The sequence below is a fragment of the Myotis lucifugus genome, unplaced genomic scaffold (assembly GCF_000147115.1).
Source record: "Myotis lucifugus unplaced genomic scaffold, Myoluc2.0 scaffold_110, whole genome shotgun sequence".
In the NCBI taxonomy this organism is placed as follows: domain Eukaryota; kingdom Metazoa; phylum Chordata; class Mammalia; order Chiroptera; family Vespertilionidae; genus Myotis; species Myotis lucifugus.
Window position 1 is genome coordinate 2408399 of NW_005871158.1, and position 20221 is coordinate 2428619.

The window sequence follows — 20221 nt, forward strand, 5'->3', positions numbered from 1 at the left end:
AAATGCTCAACCAACTTACAACAACTTTCAGGCTTCCCTTAACATCGAAAGATTTGATCACCCAGTTGACAGACTTCTTGCACTTTAAGATCAAGATGAGATTTTTGACCACCTCAGGATCCTTTCGAGAAGGTCTTATGTCAATTATGATATCCACCTGGAACGCACTGGGAGTGGAAAACAAAGGCAGAGTTAGGACCCAAATGCCAGAAAGTTGCAACTATCTTCCTTCTTCCAAGTCTTCATGTTTCCAGTGTCTGGCCAGTTGATTAAAAAGCTGGAGCCGATCCCAGGCAAATGACATGTGCAAAACAGATTGTTAGTGCACACACAACAAAACAGCCTTACATAACAATAGGAAAATATGCTGCTGATAATTAGCCACTCATATTTTTCTCCTCTTTGAGGGGAAAAAAAAAGAAAAAGGTGCTTAATGCAGCCACTGTTTGAAATGGACTTGACCAAATCAGAAGAGTTTGCTTTTGAAGCAAAATTATTGCTTTTTCAACCTTCAACACCGTTAGTGCTTCCGTGTGTAACTTTCTATAATGCTATATGTTCAAAATCCTTCAAGACCAGACGTGGGCAGCAGTTTGATGAGTGGGAGATGGCAGGGAGGAGGGAGGAATGGCAGTAATAAAATAGGTAACTTCAGAATAAGAGGCAAAAGTCTGAAGAATTTCTTGACTTATATAATAAGGTTTGCTTAAGCCATTAACATTTGCTACCGAGTCCTATCTGCACTTACTTTCCCAAACTTCTGGATATACAGTTATTAAAATAAAGAAAACAGATGGCCAACCAAGTGATTACTGGAAAATTGATGAACACAACCCAAACTTTGAAGAATTCAGTATAAAGAGAATTTTTACCAAACAATAATATCTCTGTCATTCCGAATTTAAAGGAAAGTCTTTCCATTATGGTTTTACACACTTGTAAAGAATAAAATGAATGATATGAACGAAGCCTTAGGCTTAATATTGCAGCATTGTTTGCCATACTGCTTCTATCCTCATTCCCTTTTAATTTTTCACAAAATTCTCCATGTGGGACAGAATGGAATCTTACCAAAACTCAGCTATAGTTGATTCATTTTTAAAAAATCAAAATTTGATTAGAATTTTAACTTCAACATCCCTCTACAATATAAATTGACATTTTTAAGTCATTAGTCCACATGAAATGCAGGCTAAAGTGGAAGAGGAGCTAACTTTTCCCCCTTTTTATTTCTTCTTTTAAAATTCCCTGTTCATTCTTGATAGGGAGGGTTAAACTTCCAGGCCTGACTCAGGAAGTGGAGGGGGGAGGGGAAGAAGGGGCACAAGGGAGGGGTAAGTTACATCTAAGGGCTGTTTGGCCTGTCACTATGAAGGGCCACCCCCAACACTCATACACACAGCTTGGAAGTAAGCAGTTATGAGTGCAAAGGTGTTTTGATGACACTAGGAACAGGACTCTATAAACACAGAATATTATTCAAATAATAATTATGGTGATAAGACACATTTTGTAATTTTCTTACCAAGGATAACCTCCTAGGACAGCGGTTCTCAACCTGTGGGTCGCGACCCCTTTGGCGGTCGAACGACCCTTTCACAGGGGTCACCTAAGACCATCCTGCATATCAGATATTTACACTACGATTCATAACAGTAGCAACATTACAGTTATGAAGTAGCAATGGAAATAATTTTATGGTTGGGTCACAACATGAGGAACTGTATTTAAAGGGCCAGAAGGTTGAGAACCACTGTCCTAGGAGATAATGATAGATCAAGAATGACTGTGTCCTGAGGGGGAGGTGGGTGGGAGAGGGCAATGGGGGGGGAAAAAAAGGACATATGTAATACTTTCAACAATAAAGATTTATTAAAAAAATAAAACCAATAAATTTTTAAAAATTATTATTATTTTTTAAATGACTATGTCCTATTAATTGGTACCAAGAAGTTCGGAATAGGCTTCAGGAACTCAACTGCAATGGAGAGGACCTAGAGACAGAGGCAGAAAATAAGACGGACTGCTGGTGCCTTTCCTCCCTTCTTCAGGCTTCTGTGAATCTCACCCCAAGCACGCGGCTCCCGCTCTCCCACACAGGAAGGGCCGCCCCTCTCCCTGCCTCCAGTCAAGAAAGGTATTTATTTTCATCTGGTCTCCGTTCAGAACACACACTCACTCACCTGTAGGGGTTAGAGTTGGGGGTGATTAACTCAATGATATGCACTTCCTTGTCCCGGGGCTGCCTGGATATCACACACCCTTCTGCTGCTTTGGGCTGAAGGTACTCAGCCAGGTAATTGAGCGAGAGGAAATTCTTCCCTATGTTGCACGCAGGAGGGAACACTTGATCTGAAAGGAGAGAAGCGCAGAACAACCTGTGGAACCACCGATCTCCATGGTAACCAGATTCAAAAGAAAGAAGGGCAGGGCACAAGGACCATGAGTGCCGAGGCGGGGGTCTGAGATGCCTCCCCTCTGGTCACCAGTGACCTCAAACTGATCTGACTCCAGCGGCCTCTTTTGGTCTAAATCCCCTCCTTTCCTCTTCTCTGGGAGACTGCTTGGTCCTCGTCCATTTCCTCACGGATCTCTCAAGCTCTTTCACCGGCTCCTCCGCCTCCGCTCATCCTTTACACACTGGTGGTCCTCAGTCCTAGGTGCACATCAGAATCCTCCACCCCAGGGAGTCTGATCCAGAAGCCCCAGGGGAGTCGAGGAGCTTTCTTTGTGAAAAGCTGCACAGTTGATCCTGACAGAACACCAAGGCTACAAACCTCATTTCCTTCGTCCATCTTTCTGTCTCATATTCTTCCTGCATGACCTCAATCACTGCCATAGCTCCACGTGTTCCCAGATCACGGGGCCTTTTCTGAGCGGCAGACCTGTACTGTCATCGATCTACCCAGCACCTCCCGCCTAAACACCCACTGAAGATTTCAGTCAGTACACTCCACACTGCATCCAATGAGCTATCCTACCCCCGGTATGCTCCTCCTTGGCTATTTGTTACCACACTCAATAGGAGAGCCAGCTACCTAATTAACCTCTGGTCTACCATGCACAACAAATGATTCCCTCATATTTATTCCTCGCAGCACTTTATACTCTCAGGACTGAAGGCAGGAGCTTGCAGAACGCAATGAGGGCAGACTCTCATCCTGTCCCACAATCTTGACCCAGATGACTACTGTTTCTATGGCGCTGTACAGTTTACAAGATGCTCTCACAAGCACCGTCTCGCTGTGAGAGGGCTGCTCGTCACCCCCACCAGGGAAAGTGATGCAAGGGCCCAGGTCTGAAGACACTCCCCCAACGGCACACGCCGCCTGCACAGCACTGTGGATGATGGGATTTCCATTCGGTGGTTTAAACGTTTAAACAGAACTTGAAACTGCTGGCATGGTGACAGCTGGGACCAGTGTCAAGGAAGTTCTAGGTGCAGCAAACCCTTTTCAGAAGGGGTAATTAATCAGAGCCCTGGCACTTTAATGAAACACACTTCTGCCCTTCTCATTTAATGGACAGGATGCCAGGGTTCAAATTCACGTGCGCGTCTCACCGGGGAGCGAGGAATCAGCCCAGGAGGCCCCAAGCTTGGGTTGATCATTCCCTCCCTCACCCCTGCCCAATGTGTGCTGCCTCCCTCGTGCGGAAGTGCACAGCAACAGGGCTCCATGCACCATGGCGCCCCCAGAGCCATCCCTAGAACAGGGGACCAGAGGAGCTCCCCGCCTGCAGCTCCTTCCAAGAGAGGGTTAGCTCTGCATTCTGCATTCTTCCCTAACGACCCCCTCAGAGAGAGAAGAGCCAGGGCTCCGCCAACTCGGGCTGCTGGAGCAGCCTCCCGCCACATCTGCCGAGGGGTGTGCCAGATGAGCAGATGAAGAATGCACACCCTGCAGCTGCGGCCCTGTGGATGCCTCCCCCAGATCACAGGACGGAAAACGATACTGGGGCGGCAAGGCTGAAACTTCATGAAGAAGCAGAGGGTGTGTGGATGGGCCAGGACAGGCCACTCTTGAACTCCGGAGACTAGGACCCTCCTGGGACTCCAGCCTCTAAATTCAGTTCACAGGGGAACCCGGTAGCGTAGGTCCATGGTATAGGTTTCCTGAATTACCTAACGGTGATGTGAGATTTGAAACATTCACAAAGCACTCACCTACATTGTGACCCTCCTAAGCCACCAGGAAAGGTTGAATTGTTTAAAAGTTGCTGTTATTAAGGGCTCAGATGCCATTGCCATTAAGTTGAATAAGCTAACCACTTTTTATTGTGTATGCGTGCGTGTGTATGTGTGCGTGTGTGCGTGCTTGTGTGTGTGTGTGTGTGTGTGTGTGTGTGTGATTTTCCCCCCAAATGACCTTCTGCATGCCTGGCATCAAAACTTACATCAACTGCCAAGTAGAAAGGAAACCACAAAGGGGAATCCCCGGGTAGAAACCTGGCATGTTTGGGGTGGGGGAGGGGGCAGTCACATGCTTATTTGTATTTCAGGAAAGGGCTGACAAATGACTTTGAGACCTTGAATGATATTCTCTGAGCCTGGGAGGTGGTGCAAACTCCAAATTTTCCTGCTGCAGAAACTGAGGCTCCAGCGGTAAATCTGAGAGCTGCTTGAAGCTTCACAATTAATGAGACCGGCTGGGATAAGCACCAGGAACTCTGCAGTCCTTCCCCTCAGGTTAGAGCAGTCGTTCTCAGACATTAGTGAGCCCCAGAATCACCTCCAGGGCCCCTTCAAACACGGGTGACCGGACCCACCCCCAGAGTTTCCGATTCAGGGGCCCAGGGTGGGCCCCGGAACTGATATTTCTAACAAGTTCCCAAGTGATAAGGAGGCTGCAGGGGTGGGGCCCACACTTTGAGAACTACTGAGGCTAGAACAAGAGGAGGCTGGGGTCCCTGGGTTGTAGGGTAGAGAAAGGTCGGTTTCTGGGAAGCTAGTTGAAGAGACTTGCTCAGTCAACTCAAACCCATGGGGAGACACCTCATCGCCTCGTGGTCCATTGACAGCCCTAACCCAGGACTCTCAGTCCCTTTAGCTGTCCCTCTCCATGGTGTGGGCCAAAGACTTAGACCCCGCTGGTGGCTACAGTCAAGTGTCAGGGGCTCCAACGGGGTGACCAAGGAGTAAACCAGGTTTGACTGGACTGGACACCACGTCCTTCCCCGACCCAGTGTGTGGCCTTGGGAAGTCACTGAGTCCCTCGCCCGAAGAGCAGGGGATGGCTGGGCACCGGGGCTTGTGCACAGACAGGAGAACAGAGCCCAGCTTCTAAATGTTACCGGAACACATTTTCTTATTCTAACAAATTCCAACGGGGTCATCAACATTCTTTCTCGCTGCTAGAATTGTTCCAGAAATGCAGACCATTGGCCAGGGCTTAGAGCCATTGTGAAAAGAGGTGTTTTATCTTGTTCCAAATGGACCTGACTTCTATTATGAGCTACCTGACTAGCATGACAGTTTAGCAACAAACTTCAACTTTTTAAGCCCGAATCGCATCTCAAACTCCTCCTCTCTTTACTCGGCTGAATAATCCTTTCCATCCAGGTGGCCCACTGTCATTTTCAGGTTCTGCTTATTCCGCTAAGACTTCACACACACCATCAGGCAACACGCACTAGACCCAAGAGTCAGGAAACCTGGGTTTGAGTTCTGGCTTTGCCACGTGCTAGTCATGTGGATTTGAGCAAGTTAGCTTCACCCTCCACTAACCCCTCTGTAAAAGAACGGAAATAATGGCCTCCTGGGATTCCTGGCGGGGTTGGGCGGGGCGGGTGCATTCAAAAGCACCTGCTGTGGCCTCTGAACACAGCACACACTCCAACGTCAGTGCCCACCTTTCCTGCGTCTGTCAAACAGCCCAGATCCAAAAAGGGCTGGGCACAGGCGCGCAGTAACCCCTGGGAGCTGCCATGCTGCGTGCAGAGGGGGTGGTAGCCGCTGTAAATGCACCAGAAAGCAGATGGACGTTGAGGACCTGAAGTGCAGTTTTCACACAATCACCTGACTCTCACAAGGGCCCTTTCACAAGAGTCATTATTTCTAGTAATTTATGAGGGTTCCAAACATATTCCACTAGAAATAATAATGAAAAAAGTTATTAAAAATAATAGGCTTCCAAAATTGAGTCACAGAATATTTATATCCCTCTGCACGGCAAGGAAATTAAAATGGGCGATCTTCTATCAAGGCTATACAGTTAGTTGCTTTCTCTAATAATTTACCCTTGCACCAGGCCTTAGTATTAAAAATATATGCAAGCACTTTTCCTCTGCTGTTGTCCATTAACTGACATCTCAAAATCATCAACTGACATCAGCTTCAAATGTTTGCAAAATAATAGGTAAGAGGAAGCCCTAACTGCTGACCCATCCTGCCAGCAACTCCTTCATACCCCCAGTGATCACCTCCTTCCCCACTCTCTCGGCTTCTCGCCCGCCACTCACTTTTCTAACTTCCGTGTATGGCTGTCTTCTAAATCCTACACCACAACCCCCCCCCCATTACCCCCACCCCCCTCCTCTCCCAACCAGGCTACTCCCCCATTTCTCACTTGGCCATGTTAGCTCAGAAGGAAAACGGGAAGGAGGGGACGTGGGGGGAACAGGCCCCAGGGATCCCTCAGGTCCCTGCCAGCTCCGACATTCTGTAATTACATGATTCCTTACCCTAACCACCTGGTCTCAGGAAAGAAAACAATGGACTGCCGTAAATCAGCCATTAACTGAAGTCACATAAAATTTACCTTCCCCCACTTTGATATAAATGTTTCGTGCTATCTTGAGTTCGGTGAACGAAGTGACTGCTCCATACTCCTTTCGGGCCCATTTTAACAGATGTTCGTTTCCATGTGGGAAGCTCCTTTCTTCTGTTTTTGCTGACAATGAGAAGTTTCTGGATGAGAACTGGACCACAGAACCCTCAGACACCTAGAGGAAAGAGAATTGCACATTGAACGTGGTGCAGTCACCTGGAGCTGAGTCATACTCAGAGAGCACTTACCAGACAACTGATGGGGATCTGTCAATCCACTCTCTTCCCTTGTCCCACAGGCAGGTTATCTTTTTTCAGCAGCCGATTACAGAATAACCTCAAGGCTACTTCTCCCCACTAATGAAAAAGCTACCGAGGACACAGGATGTCCCTTTACATTTTTAAAGAACTTTGAGGTGACAGATTGCAGAGTTGCTGCAGTCCGTATCATATGAAATATCATGGCTATTTTCCAGATATCTAAATTGAAGACCCATCTTTCAAAGTGTTTCAAGTCAAGTCTTGGTGAGTGTCGTCATGGGCTTGGAATGAATGGGCTTCAGGATCAGGGCAAGCAATCCCCAAGTCCTGCTAGCAGGGCAACTAGACTTCCAAGTCTTCCCCTGCTGCGGTATCATCGCCACGGGGACACAGCAAGAGCCCCTCCGGATTATGTTCTCCTGAGCACAGAGATACCAAGAATGGCCAGAGAGGACCAATCTTCTACCCCCTTACACTACTCCGGGCAGTGGGATGAATGTGCACTCAGTTTATTTTTTAAGACCCTCCCCCACCCCGTTCCCACAGATAATGAAGTCAAGAGGCTGTTAGACTCAGCCTAATAAAACTTTGGTGACCACACTCTTGCTGAACGTACTTAAACGACCGCTGACCTAGCAAATGGTTCATCCACAACTGAGAAGCCCTGTCCTGGCGGGCACTGAGGATCCGTAATTTGAAAAACAGTCACAGGTCAGGCCCAGGGCGGGCACCTCGAAGCTTCCTCTACACCAGGGCTTCTTCACCAGAGGGGACTGTCACACTGGGAGAGAGGAGCTACTGGCAGCTAGCACACGGAGACCAGGGTGCCGCTGAATATCCTGCAGGAATACACAGGGCAGCTCCCACTATAAAGAATTATCCAAATGTCCACAGTGCTGCGACTGAGAAATCCTGGTCTGTATGTTGGACTGTCTGAATGTTACTACCACTCAAACATCTCCTGGGTCCCCAAACTGACAGCTCTTTCTTTATTTAAAGTACTTAACGAAGAATAAGAGAACCTTTCTGGTTTGGATTGGCTTGGGAGGGCCAGAACTAATTATTAATAACCTGACCGTAAACTATGACCACTAACAGTAGTCATCATTTGTTGAACACCTACTATGTCTTAAGCTCCACATAGTGCTATCAAGTGTGGTAAGGACATTTGCTAAATGTCCCAATGCCAGTTATAAATAAAACCAATGGGTACCGCTTAGCTTCTGCCTTGTTTTGACATCGCCTGCATAAGAAAAACCCCCTGAGCCTGGACAGCGTGGCTCAGTGGTTGAGCGTCGACTTATGAACCAGGAAGTCATGGTTTGATTCCCAGTCAAGGTACATGCCCGGGTTGTGGGCTCAATCCCCAGTGCGGGGGGTGCAGAAGGCAGCCAATCAATGATTCTCTCTCATCATTGATGTTTCTATCTCTCTCTTCCTCTCCCGTCCTCTCTGTAATCAATAAAAATATACATTTTTTTTAAAAAAGAAGAAAACCTCTGAGCCATTTACCTGCCAAACAATTGCCATGCCAACCTATGTATAAATCATCTGACGCTCAGCTACTTATCAACACGCAACTTCAAACAATGTTTATCTGGTTTTCTGACTTAAGCTCTGCAGTAAAATCTTCTTTACACTGAAAAGCACTTGTGTTAAAAAGTCATTTTTATGCGGCCTGTCACCGAAACAATCCACAGCAGTCCAGAGGCCTCTGTCCCACGGCCAGCACAGTGCTGAATGCTTAGGCAAGCATCCCTGGATGTTCTGTTCCTTTTGTTCTCATTCATGTTATGGCCATAAAATAAATCCCCCGGGTTTTAAATACGTTATACACAGAGTGCATTTCTTCAAAGTGGAAGATGGGATACGTCACCCTGGAACATTCCGGAGGCAAGAATGTGAACAGCGTCGGTAAGAGGAGCAATAGGGAGCAGCTCCGGAATGTATCCTGAAGTAACTGGAGAGTGATAGCATGGGGTAGCCAGGAACTCCTGGCCGATCCCTCCAGGCACCATCAGCCCTGCTCTCCTCAGCCTTCTCCCGGGCCAGCAGCAACAAGGGTCCTACCTTCAGGGCTGAGGGATTTGGAAAAGGAGTTACTGCCACTCCTCAGGCACATTCCAGTAAGGAAGTAAAGCTGCCAGGAGCAGTGAAGTGTCCCTGACTGTAGGTCAGTGGAAACTTTCTGTGTGGCAAGGGGTTAGCCAGCACTCCCACTGGCCACCAGTTCCAGCTCTGAAAAGGCCTCTCCCAACCCCCAGCAAGTTTTAGAAGATCCTGTCATTCCCACCCGACCCTCAGAAACACCAACAAGGTGATTTCCCTGGCAGAGAAGAGGGAATCTCAGAGAAGCTGATGCTCATCAAGGTCAGAGGACGGCACCGGGGCGAGCTCAGAACAGGAGACTGACTCCTGGTCTCAGATGGCTTCTGCTTGAGCCCTTCCAGAAAGAAGACCTTGCTGGCTCCCAAGGCAGAAGATTTCTGTTCTTACTTTCTGTCCATAACATCTGCCTTCCATCCACTGAGCTGTGTCTTCCAGACCAAAAAATGTCTCCCTCTTTCCTCCAGGAGACAAGCCTTCAAATGTTTGAAGATGTCACTCAACCCTGCCCACCACTTCCCTCCTTCGGGGCACTGTAGCTAGTCCCCAGACACCGTGGCCGGCAGGTCTCCGCCAGCGGTCTGAAATGTGGTGCCTGCGACAAGACTCGGGGCTTTTGGATGTGGTCTGACAAATGTACTGTGATGGGTAACTTTACGTGTCAATTTGACTGGGCCATAGGGTGCCCACATATTGGGTCAAACACTCTTCTGAGCATTCCTGTGAGGGTGTTTTGGGATGAGATTAACATTTAAACTGGTGAGTAAGTAAAACAGATAGCCCTTACCCTAATGTGTGTGGGCCTCACCCAATCACAGACTAGTAACGGCCTGAATAGAACAAAAGGCTGGCCCTTCCCCCAGTAAGAGAGAATTCCCCTGCCCAGCAGCTCTTCCTGTCCTACAGCAGCTCGCTGGCCTTAGACCTCGAACTGGAATATCAGCTCTGCAGATTTTGGACTTGCTGGCCAATTCCTGACATAAATCTTTCTATAATGGGGACAGTGCATCAGGCCCATGATTGCATCAGGCCCAACATCACATTAGCTTTTATGTCAGCTGAACCCTGCTATTATCTCATGTTCATTGTTTTACCCTTTAAAGATACACCCAACAAATATTTATTGAGTGCCCAGGCACTGTTCTAGGTGTTGGGGATATAATAGAGAAGGCGAGAGACAAAAATTCCCCCTCCTTGTGGAGCTCCCAGTCTAGTAAGGAAGCCAGAGGAGCAAAATAATACAATATTTAATAATCAGTGCTACCGCAAAATTAATTGAGAGAAGAGGAGAGAGGTACTATACTTTTAAATGTTGTGCTGGGGAAAGTCTAACTGAGAAAGTCTCTGAGCAGTCAGAGACCGGAAGGAGATAAAAGAGCAAACCATGAAGCCCTGGCCAGTGTGGCTCAGTTGGTTGAGCATCATCCCTTGCACCAAAAGGCCACCACCTTGATTCCTGATTGGGCCACATGTCCGGGTTGCAGGTTTGCTCCCCCAACCGATCAGTGTTTCTCTCGCTCCCTCTCTAAAATCAATAAAAACACATTTAATAGAAAAAAAGAGAGAAGATACTATTTGAAAAAAGAGAGAAAGCACTCCACGCCGATGTCAAGGGAAGAGCACTCATGATCAAGACAGCAAGTGTAAGGGTTTGGCACGGGGAGGGAAGAGCAAGGAGGCCAGAGTGGCTGCAGCACAGGCGTGAGGAGGAGACGGGTAGGAGAAAAGGTCAGAGGGGCTCGAAGAGGACACCAGCGAGTCCAACTGGACCTTGCAGACCCTCGTTAAGGACTGGGGGATGTAGTGCAGGTGCGATGGGCCACCACTGAGAGTTCATCAAAACACCTAACAAATGTTTTAACAAGATCACTCTGGCTGCCATGTCCAGGCTACACTGGAGAGAGACAAGGAGCAGGGAAGCGGTGGTAGACTTCTGGAATTCACCAGGGGAGAAAGAGTGGCAGCTCACACCAGGGAGGTGGTGGTGGTGATGATGTACCTAAATCCTTGGGTCTTTATTTTATTAGATCAAGCCTCTTCACGTCCTTCCCTTACACCATTAATTCTTTTAATATAAAAACAAAGACTTCTATTGATTCTTTAAATCCATATTTCAAGCCCTTAGGGACCCCGTAAAAATCCTTATTCTGCTGGCTGTCAGTATCTCTAAATTTTATATGTGTACCTTCTACACGTGCATCTAAATCCCCGAGGAGCTGAACAAGACAGGCTCAGTTCTGTGACTTACACTCCTCCCACGCATATTAAACAGCACCTGATGGGGTCCCAGGGTATTCGCCAACTACAGGGTGACCCCACACACTGTCCCAATCTTGTCTGTGAAAGAATCATGCTAGAACCTGTTGAGAGCCCTACTGAAATAAAGACACGATATGTCAATGTCATTACTCTTATAGTCAAAGCTCTAGTCCTGTATCATCTTCATAGTATGGTACCCTTATTAGAGTCTGGCTTAGGTGAGCATTCGTGGAAGAACACAGATGTAAAGAAATTAGCAAAAAAAAAAAAAACAGAGAGGAAAAATATTTTTCTAATATGAGGAAGGGTTATAATGGCCATTGCAAGGAAAAGAACTACATGAGTGAATACGAAACCATTTAAAAATGTTAAGAGCAAGAATTTCCAGGGCTGTTTATTCTAGCCACCATCCTCTACCTTATTTGTAGGTCCTTGCTATGCTACTACCTCATTTCTGGCCCTGACATCTCAACTAACTGTTACAGTAACCTCCTACTCTCCAAGCTGCCAACTCTGTCTCCCTCCCCTCCTCCCCCACGCTGTCAGCTGGGAGACCTCTCTAACAGTAAACTCATGACGATGCAGAACAGCACCTCAGCATCTTCACTGGCACATGGCCAGAGAGGGACTCTGCCCACCTTGCTTCCCACCACTCTCCCACGTACCCAGGACTCGCAGGTGGCGTCACTCGCGGTGCCAGAACAGATCGTGCTGTTTCAGGCTCCCTGCCTGGACCGCTCTTCCCGCCCCGCACGCCTGGTAACTGCTCCTGGTCCTCCCACAGCTACCACCGTCTCTGTGAAACCACCCAGGCTCCCTTTCTCTCCTCAGGACGGAGCCACCCACGGTGCCCTGGAAGCCCCCCCCTTCACATGAACTCCCTTTTTTATCCAGCAAACTGTCGCCCCTCGATTGACAAAAGAACACCTCGAGGGGCCGAGGAAAGCACCCGTCCCATTCCGAGTTTCCCTGGGCCTGGCACACTGCTTGGCACAAGCAGGCTCGATCATTTCTGGTTGAATGAAAGCTCAATTGCTGTTCCCAGGAAAAGACGAGGCCAAAACTTCTTCATTCCTGTAACCCTTACTTCCCTCGCTGCCCAGGAAATGATCATTCATCCAGGCTCTAAAGCTACCACATAATTTGATTTTTCACCCAATAACTCCACCTAAAAGCCAATTACTAAATCATTCAGTAGTTCCTTGTCTTCCCCCAGAACCCACTGAACTTTTCTCCTGATTGCTAATTAAAACCCAATCCTCCGACGTTCCCTGACGTGACGAACGTCTTCCTGTGGGACTGAACAGAGCGCTGAGCTCCAGGAATACCGATTCTTAGCAAGCATCTGTGGAAGGGGCAAGCGTGAGGCGAGGGCCTGTCCAACGAATCCCAGGCTGCTGAGATCCACACGGAGCCACCTCCCCTCCGGAACACTTCCTACTTAAACCGCACGACATTCCCATTTTAAATTCTAGCTACGCTACCAGAGTTTTTTAGAGAGCAGCACATTACTCTATCTGCCAGTGCTGGAAGTTTTATTGCAAGAACTTACGGCTAGGCAATGAGAGCCAAGTTTATTATTTTTTCTGGATCAGATTCAACAACTTCATCCAAACGAGCAAGAAAAAAGCAAAAGGAAAGGGGAAAAAAAGCCAAACAGGCAACCGGCCTTTTTGTTTCCACACCTGTATTTAAGCTTTAACTCTTAAAGTCCTCAGCGGATCCACCGGAGCTCAAGAGAAAGCTGCCAAGTGGAGGGCAGGGAACAAATCCTGGCTCGTGGGTGCAGTCACCACTTTCCTGGAACTGAGGCTCTTGGTTTTAGCACTTATCTCAGCACATCAGCTGACTCAGAGGCCTGGCACTTGCATCCGTCTCTCTCTCTCTCTCTCTCTCTCTCTCTCTCTCTCTCTGAGCTCCCCCCATGCTGTTTTCCTCTTCAGTGAGGACAGTGCCATACTCTAAGGCCTCACTTAGTCCTACCCCTCTCTTCCCTCTTTCTTGACCCAACCCCTAAAGGAATGTACCCCCATGAACAGTCCTGATGAGAATACAGGCCATGCCGGCCAGTGTGGCTCAGTGGTTGAGCATCAACCTATGAACCAGGAGGTCACGGTTCGATTCTCAGTCAGGGCACATGCCCAGGTTGTGGGCTGGATCCCTAGTGTGGGACGTGTAGGAGGCAGCCAATCAATGATCCTCTCTCATCGATGATGTTTCTATCTCTCCCTTCCTCTTTGAAATCAATAAAAATATTAAATACAAAAAAAAAACACAACCAAAAAAAGAAAATATGTACAGGTCACACTAGATCGTGGGTGGTAATTAAGTCCGATCTAAAAGTTTCACCTCACTTCCTTTAAGTTCACTCCCATGTTACCTTCTCGATAGGGTCTATGTAAAATGACAATCCCACCACCCAGGAGCCCCTACTCTAGCAACCTTGACGCCCCCCAGACCTGCTTCACATGTTCTAACTCCTATGGTACAACACCGCCCGGTCACCTTCCCAACTGCCATGTAATTTGCTTATGTACGTGCTTATTACCCCTGGCCTCCCACGAAATGTTAGCTCCTTCGGAGGCTCTGTCAGATCCCAGGCACCTACAACAGTGCTGTGTACAGAAAAGACACTCAGTAAGTACTTGTCTAATGAGTGAATAAATCTGAAGGTCAAATCAACTGGCAGTGCCTGCCTCATGTTCTCGCTGAGCAGGGTTCTGAGGTTCTACTCGGGAGGAGTCGAGAAACGGGAATGAGTGCCACGTGTCTGTCGCTGCTGTGCTGCTAGCCAACGTAGCAGTCACGAGCTGTGTGCCCCCACTGAGCACTGGAGATGTGGCCAGTTAAACTGACCTGTGCTGTCAATGTAACACACTTACCAGACTTTGTAGTGTCTTATAGTTGAAAGAAAGAAAGAAAGAAAGAAAGAAAGAAAGAAGGAAGGAAGGAAGGAAGGAAGGAAGGAAGGAAGGAAGGAAGGAAGGAAGGAAGGAAGGAAGGAAAAAAAGAAAGAAAGAAAGAAAGAAAGAAAGAAAGAAAGAAAGAAAGAAAGAAAGAAAGAAAGAAAGAAAGAAAGAAAGAATCTCTACTTTTTTATTGATTACATGTTAAATATCATTTTGGATATATTGGGTCAAAGAACATATGCTATTACAAGCAATTTCACTTGTTTACTTTGTAAATTCACTAATAGAAGATTTAAAATCATCTATGCAGTTTGCATCTTATTCCTATTGGACAACACTGCTCTAGAGCCTCCTCCAATATGACCCTAAGGAAGGAAGAACTGATCATTTCCATCCATCCATCCACCCATCTGCTCTTTGGTCTCGTCTCAGAATATAAATCAATGTCAAGAAGACATTTCAAGCCCAGTGCTTCCCAAAGTGTGATCCTTGGACCAGTATATCACAGACAGAAGCATGTTAAAATACAGATTTTAGGTGAAGTAGGAATGTGGGGCCCAGAAAACTGCATTATAATCTCCATGTACCTCCCCCCCGAGATGCCAATTCACACTTCAGGGTCACTGCTCTAGGCCATAGGTAGGAATATTATTTAAACTCCAAATAGTCTTTGCAAACCATGCAGGATTATTTGAAAACAGGCAAGAATATTTTCCCCTTGCACGGGTTGGGGGGAGAGAGGGGAGGGAGAGTAAAGCCAAGTCATGAATGGAGTCATCTTCTTGCACATCTAAAGAGAAAGAAATGAGCCTTGTGAAATAAGAGGAGCCATGGCTCCCCAATGATATAGAAAAGCCTGCTGAGATCTCAGAGGAAAACCTGTTCCAGGAATCAGTCTCTCTCTCTCCTTTCTCTCTCTCTCCTTCACACACACACACACACACACACACACACACACACACACACACACACACAAAGAGAGAGAGAGAGAGAGAGAGAGAGAGAGAGAGAGAGCGCGCGCACACTCAGCTGTGGTCCATTTAGAGCTTCAGTTATCAGTTGGGTGAGTGCCTGCTATTCAGGTTGCAGCTCCGTGGGGCTGCTCGAACTCTCATACCCAACTTCTCACCTTTACCTGACTGACACTGGGGAAAGTTCCGCACCTGCACAATAAGAACTAGCTCCTCTCCCTCTTTTGTCCTGCCCTACACCCGACTTCTACCATTCCTATTCCTTTTTCCTGACTCCTGCATACAGACAAATCTATTTTTTGATACTAAGAATAATATTTATTACAGTGTCCTCTTTATTAGTAAATATGAGTAAAATTTATTTTTTTAATTTTTTATTTTTATGTGTCAATAACAGTTGACTTTCAATATTATTTTATATTAATTTCAGGTATACAGTATAGTGGTCAGACATTTATATAATTTACAAAGTGACCCCCCCCCATAAGTCTAGTACCCAAATGGCACCACACATAGTTATTACATTATTATTGCCTATATTCCCTGTGCTGTATTTTATACCCCTCAGACAAATCTCTTTTTGGAGTTGCCTCCTTAGGAAAATAGAGCAAAACAAGGAAACAAATGAGGCGAGGAAAAACACTGACATTTCAGAAGCACCTGCCATGCCAAGTATTTGCTAGTTCAATTCTAGAGGGAAAAGACATATGGGAAAGTAGAACAGGCATTTCTCTAGAATTCAGGTCTATGTATAAGTAGGATCTATGCAGGTTGGTCCTAGAATGCCTAACAGTGCCCACATACAAAGACACTAAGGAGAGGATGTTTTGATGTATTTTGTGCACAAAGTCTGGCCAAAACAAACTCACATAGAGTCCTGGAACAGTGCTGAAACCTTTACCTCCCAGATGAGGATTGAACCCCACATCCTGAGAGGCCAGTCACACGTTCTCCCCACCCAATTTCTGGGACGGCCGTGCTTGCCTATTTCCTCCGAAGCCACGTGACGGGAGACGTGATCTGAAGCATGTCTTCTATTAACCGTATATCATGACTCAATGTTTTTTTTTAAAGTTTGTTTTAAAGAAATAATAACTTCCATGGCCAGGAACCTACAGTCATAATTTGCAAAGCTACATATTCATGAGCCATGTGCCAAGGGTACCTGCCAATCGTGCATTCAGAACACGGATCCACACAACCATTGAGAAACCATCGGGTGTTTTTATTTTGTATCCACAACCAGAATACGTCCTTTCAAAGACAAGACTTAAAACATATTCAACAACTTTTCTCAAAACACTTATGATGTTCATCCTCTGCTTTTAATTTTTATTTTTGCTGAAATACAAAGAACTAAGGGATTGAAACTGCTCTCTGTTCTTAACACCCTACATGTTTCCGCATGTCCAAGAGGAAAGTTCTGAGATGCTGCCCTCCGAGTATAAACACACACAAACTTGAATGTGAGTCAGTAAAAAAGCAATACTCTAATCTCCCATGGAAATGTTACAAAAACGACAGCCTATGTGAATATGTATATATACAGAGAGAAGCAGAATATCTCACTCCATCTGAGAGACAGACTCAGTCCCCACAGCACAACAAATTAATGAAGTGTGAGCTGCTTTATAATGTAGAGTTTCTCAGTGTAGAGTCCCAAGCCACAAAGGGATCCTTGCTGGCCTCACAAAATGACCTCTCCAGACTCCCAAATGTACCCTTTCGCGTCTTCCAACGTTAGCATGACGTTAGGAGGAGCCTGACCCAAAATTTAAAGTGCATTTGCCATCCAAAGGGTGTTTTTCAGAAAGAAAAAAAAATGTTGGCATCCTTACTATTACTTGCCACGATCCTCAGTCTATTTTTGCCTTCCAAATGTGCTTCTGGGAAATCCCTCGCTGGGGAGGATTATTTTATTTTTCTTTTAAATTACATCCAATCTGCCAATCCTGGTTCAAGGGCACAAAGTGAATTTCACAAAACACTTGGCTCCAAATAGGTTCCTAGAATTCTCTTTACAGAGAGTTCCTCTTCATCAAGACTGATAATCTGCATTCCAGTTTACAGAGAAGGAAATTAAGGTTCAGAGAAGCTAAAGAATCTGCTAGTCACCAAGCTGGTAGAAAGCAGGGTGGCCAGCAGAACCAGAGACCTCACTTCTCACTCTACAGCGCTTTCTCCTCCACTACCCAAAATCAGGAAGTCAGCAGTGCTGGGTAGACAGAACTCCTCTTGGCCCTTACTAATAGGAACAAGCATTGAGAAGTAATGACCATGAAGGCTCTTCCTGATCACTTACTCAGTTTCATAGATTCTGAATCCGCACATCTGACAATTGAAGACACTGGGGCTCTGAGAGGTTAGGTGACTTTGCTTTAGCAAGGGAACAAGTGCAGATCCAAACTATGTCTGCTGGACTCCCAAACTAGGCAATACAAATCCAGGCTTTTAAGAGAGTGAAAAGGGGCCCTAACCGGTTTGGCTCAGTGGATAGAACATTGGCCTTCGGACTCGAGGGTCCCAGGTTTGATTCCAGTCAAGGGTATGTAGTACCTTGGTTGCAGGCACATACCCAGTGGGGAGTGTGCAGGAGGCAGCTGATCAATGTTTCTCTCTCATTGATGTTTCTAACTCTCTCTCCCTCTCCCTTCCTCTCTGTAAAAAAATCAATAAAATACATTTTAAAAAATTTTTTAAAAAAAGAGAGGGTGAAAAGGGAAAGCAGTGAGGCAGAGCAGGGGTGAAAGGCAGGGGTCATGCCTGTCCCTGCCTCTTACACAGAAATTCTCCCCATTGGGTTGTTTCTTTCTCTTTCTCCCCTTCCCAGGGGGGCTGGCTGAGGAGCTGAGCTGGTGAAAGTGGAGGAGAAAGGGAATGAAGGGGCAGACAGAGAGTAATGACTGTTATGGAAACAAAATAATTGCTTGGCTGGAAGAAGGAAGAGCTCTTATAGCAAATAAGGACAATAAAACTTGGCCAAGGCTCTGGGAGTGACTGAATAGAAACTATGGTAGATACAGCACAGCAAGAATATCAGATTGTATAGATTTAAGATGTAAATGCCTCTGCAATGGTCGGTTCTATATGTTAATTTGGTTTAGCTACCTATTGCCGCTATTCACTCAAACACTAACCTAGATTTGGCTGGGAAGGTATTTTGTTGATGTGATTCAAATCCATAATCGGGTGGCTCTAAGTGATGGAGATTATCCTAGATCCATGGTCGGCAAACTGCGGCTCGTGAGCCACATGCGGCTCTTTGGCCCCTTGAGTGTGGCTCTTCCTAAGCCTTAGGAGTACCCTAATTAAGTTAATAACAATGTACCTACCTATATAGTTTAAGTTTAAAAAATTTGGCTCTCAAAAGAAATTTCAATCATTGTATTGTTGATATTTGGCTCTGATGACTAATGGGTTTGCTGACCACTGTCCTAGATAATCTGTGTGGGTCTGATTCAGTCGTTGAAAGGCCTTAAGAGCAGGGCTGAGGCTGGGCTCACGCCTGAGAGGTCCAGCTGCCTCTCCTGACCTCTGGCCCCGCAGATTTCTGACTTGCCTTGCCTAACCCCACAATGGCGTAGGCCAATTCCTTGCAATAAATCTCTTCATATATATCCCCTACTGGTTCTCTTTCTCTGGATGATCCCTGACTGATACAGCTTCTGTGAATTGGTGATGCAAGCCCCAAGAGGAATGGGACTGCATATTCTGGCTCAACAGCCACAGGCCTAACAACAGTGTTGTTTTGGGGGGAGCGCAGGGGAGGATGGGGTTCTAAAGAACATTTCCTTGGGGATGGGGATGAGGTGGGATGGAGGTGGGAACTTCAGCTCCAAAACTGGATGCTTTTAACCAAAGACAGGCCGTGTTCCTGTACTCACCCCCATTTTCCAGTCTACACTGAACAGTCCCTGGTGAGGACCAAGGTGATTGCTACGCCACAGCGAAGAAGCTTGAACTGAACACATTTAATGTCTCTGAAGAAAGGATCGCCAGACTGCCAAGGGCGATGCAGATATTGAGCAGGGAACCCTAGTGCAGCCGATCCAGAGATGGGCCGACCAGAACCAGAACATGCTGCTGGGAAGCGGGTCAAGAAGCAGTTTTAAAACTTTTCCCCTAATGAAATACAGGTGTGACCTAGATCCCAGTACTTAAGCCATTCACAATACACTTTGCTGAAATGAAACCTGATAGGAGAGTCCACACCATCTCCTCACTGGTCAGGGAGTGATGCCTTGATGTAGCTTGAGTTCAGTTTTTTGGTGTGTTTTTTTTTATTGATTTCAAAGAGGAAGGATGAGTTAGAGAGAGATAGAAACATCAATGATGAGATAGGATCATTGATCGGCTGCCTCCTGCATGCCCCCCACTCAGGATTGAGCCCGCAACCTGGGCATGTGCCCTAACCAGGAATTGAACTGTGACCTCCTGGTTCACAGGTCAACACGGAACCACTGAGCCACTTGTGCACGGGCTGTGCACAAGTTCAGTTCTAAAGTCCTGCTTATGAAACAGTCATTAGTGGCTCCAGACTGGAGATGATATCATAGTCACACCCCTGAGTCAGGCGGTGTGTGACTGTCCCAATGAGGTCTCCATTTACCCTTCTGGAAAGTATGGGGCACCTGGATCATAATCTGTCTCTCAGGAGGTCACCCAATTACCGTCCTTACATTATCTGTGACTGGGGAATAATGACAGAGGCTCCAAGCAAAGGGGGGAAAATCAGGAAAAAATGGACTGCAAACACCTGGGAGGTGTAGTCAGTGTCAGAATGCTATGCCATTTTTAAGGGGGCAGCCACATGACTAACTTCCAGCCGTTGGTAGAGCAGCTGCGGACACTTTCCGAAGCTTCCCATGGTGTCTAGTATTGTGGTTACCTACAGCCACATGTGCTCAGGACTACCTCCCACATCTGGACCTCGGGGGAAATCACTCCAC

The 20221-nt window shown here is 46.6% G+C and overlaps 1 protein-coding gene across 5 annotated transcripts in view; it reads right to left on the reverse strand.

Moving 5' to 3' along the window:
- TGFBR3 (transforming growth factor beta receptor 3) overlaps window positions 1-20221 on the reverse strand; it is a 197208-nt gene that overhangs the window by 41451 nt on the left and 135536 nt on the right. For all 5 annotated transcript variants that reach the window (XR_002830364.1, XM_023757638.1, XM_023757636.1 and 2 more), the window contains exons 5-7: window positions 6759-6942; window positions 2184-2352; window positions 20-167 (exon numbers count right to left, since the gene is read on the reverse strand). Coding sequence is in view for 4 of the 5 variants with exons in the window: in XM_023757638.1 (XP_023613406.1) it covers window positions 20-167; window positions 2184-2352; window positions 6759-6942 (501 nt within the window). In the remaining variant the exon portion in view is untranslated. The remainder of the gene's footprint in view (window positions 1-19; window positions 168-2183; window positions 2353-6758; window positions 6943-20221) is intronic.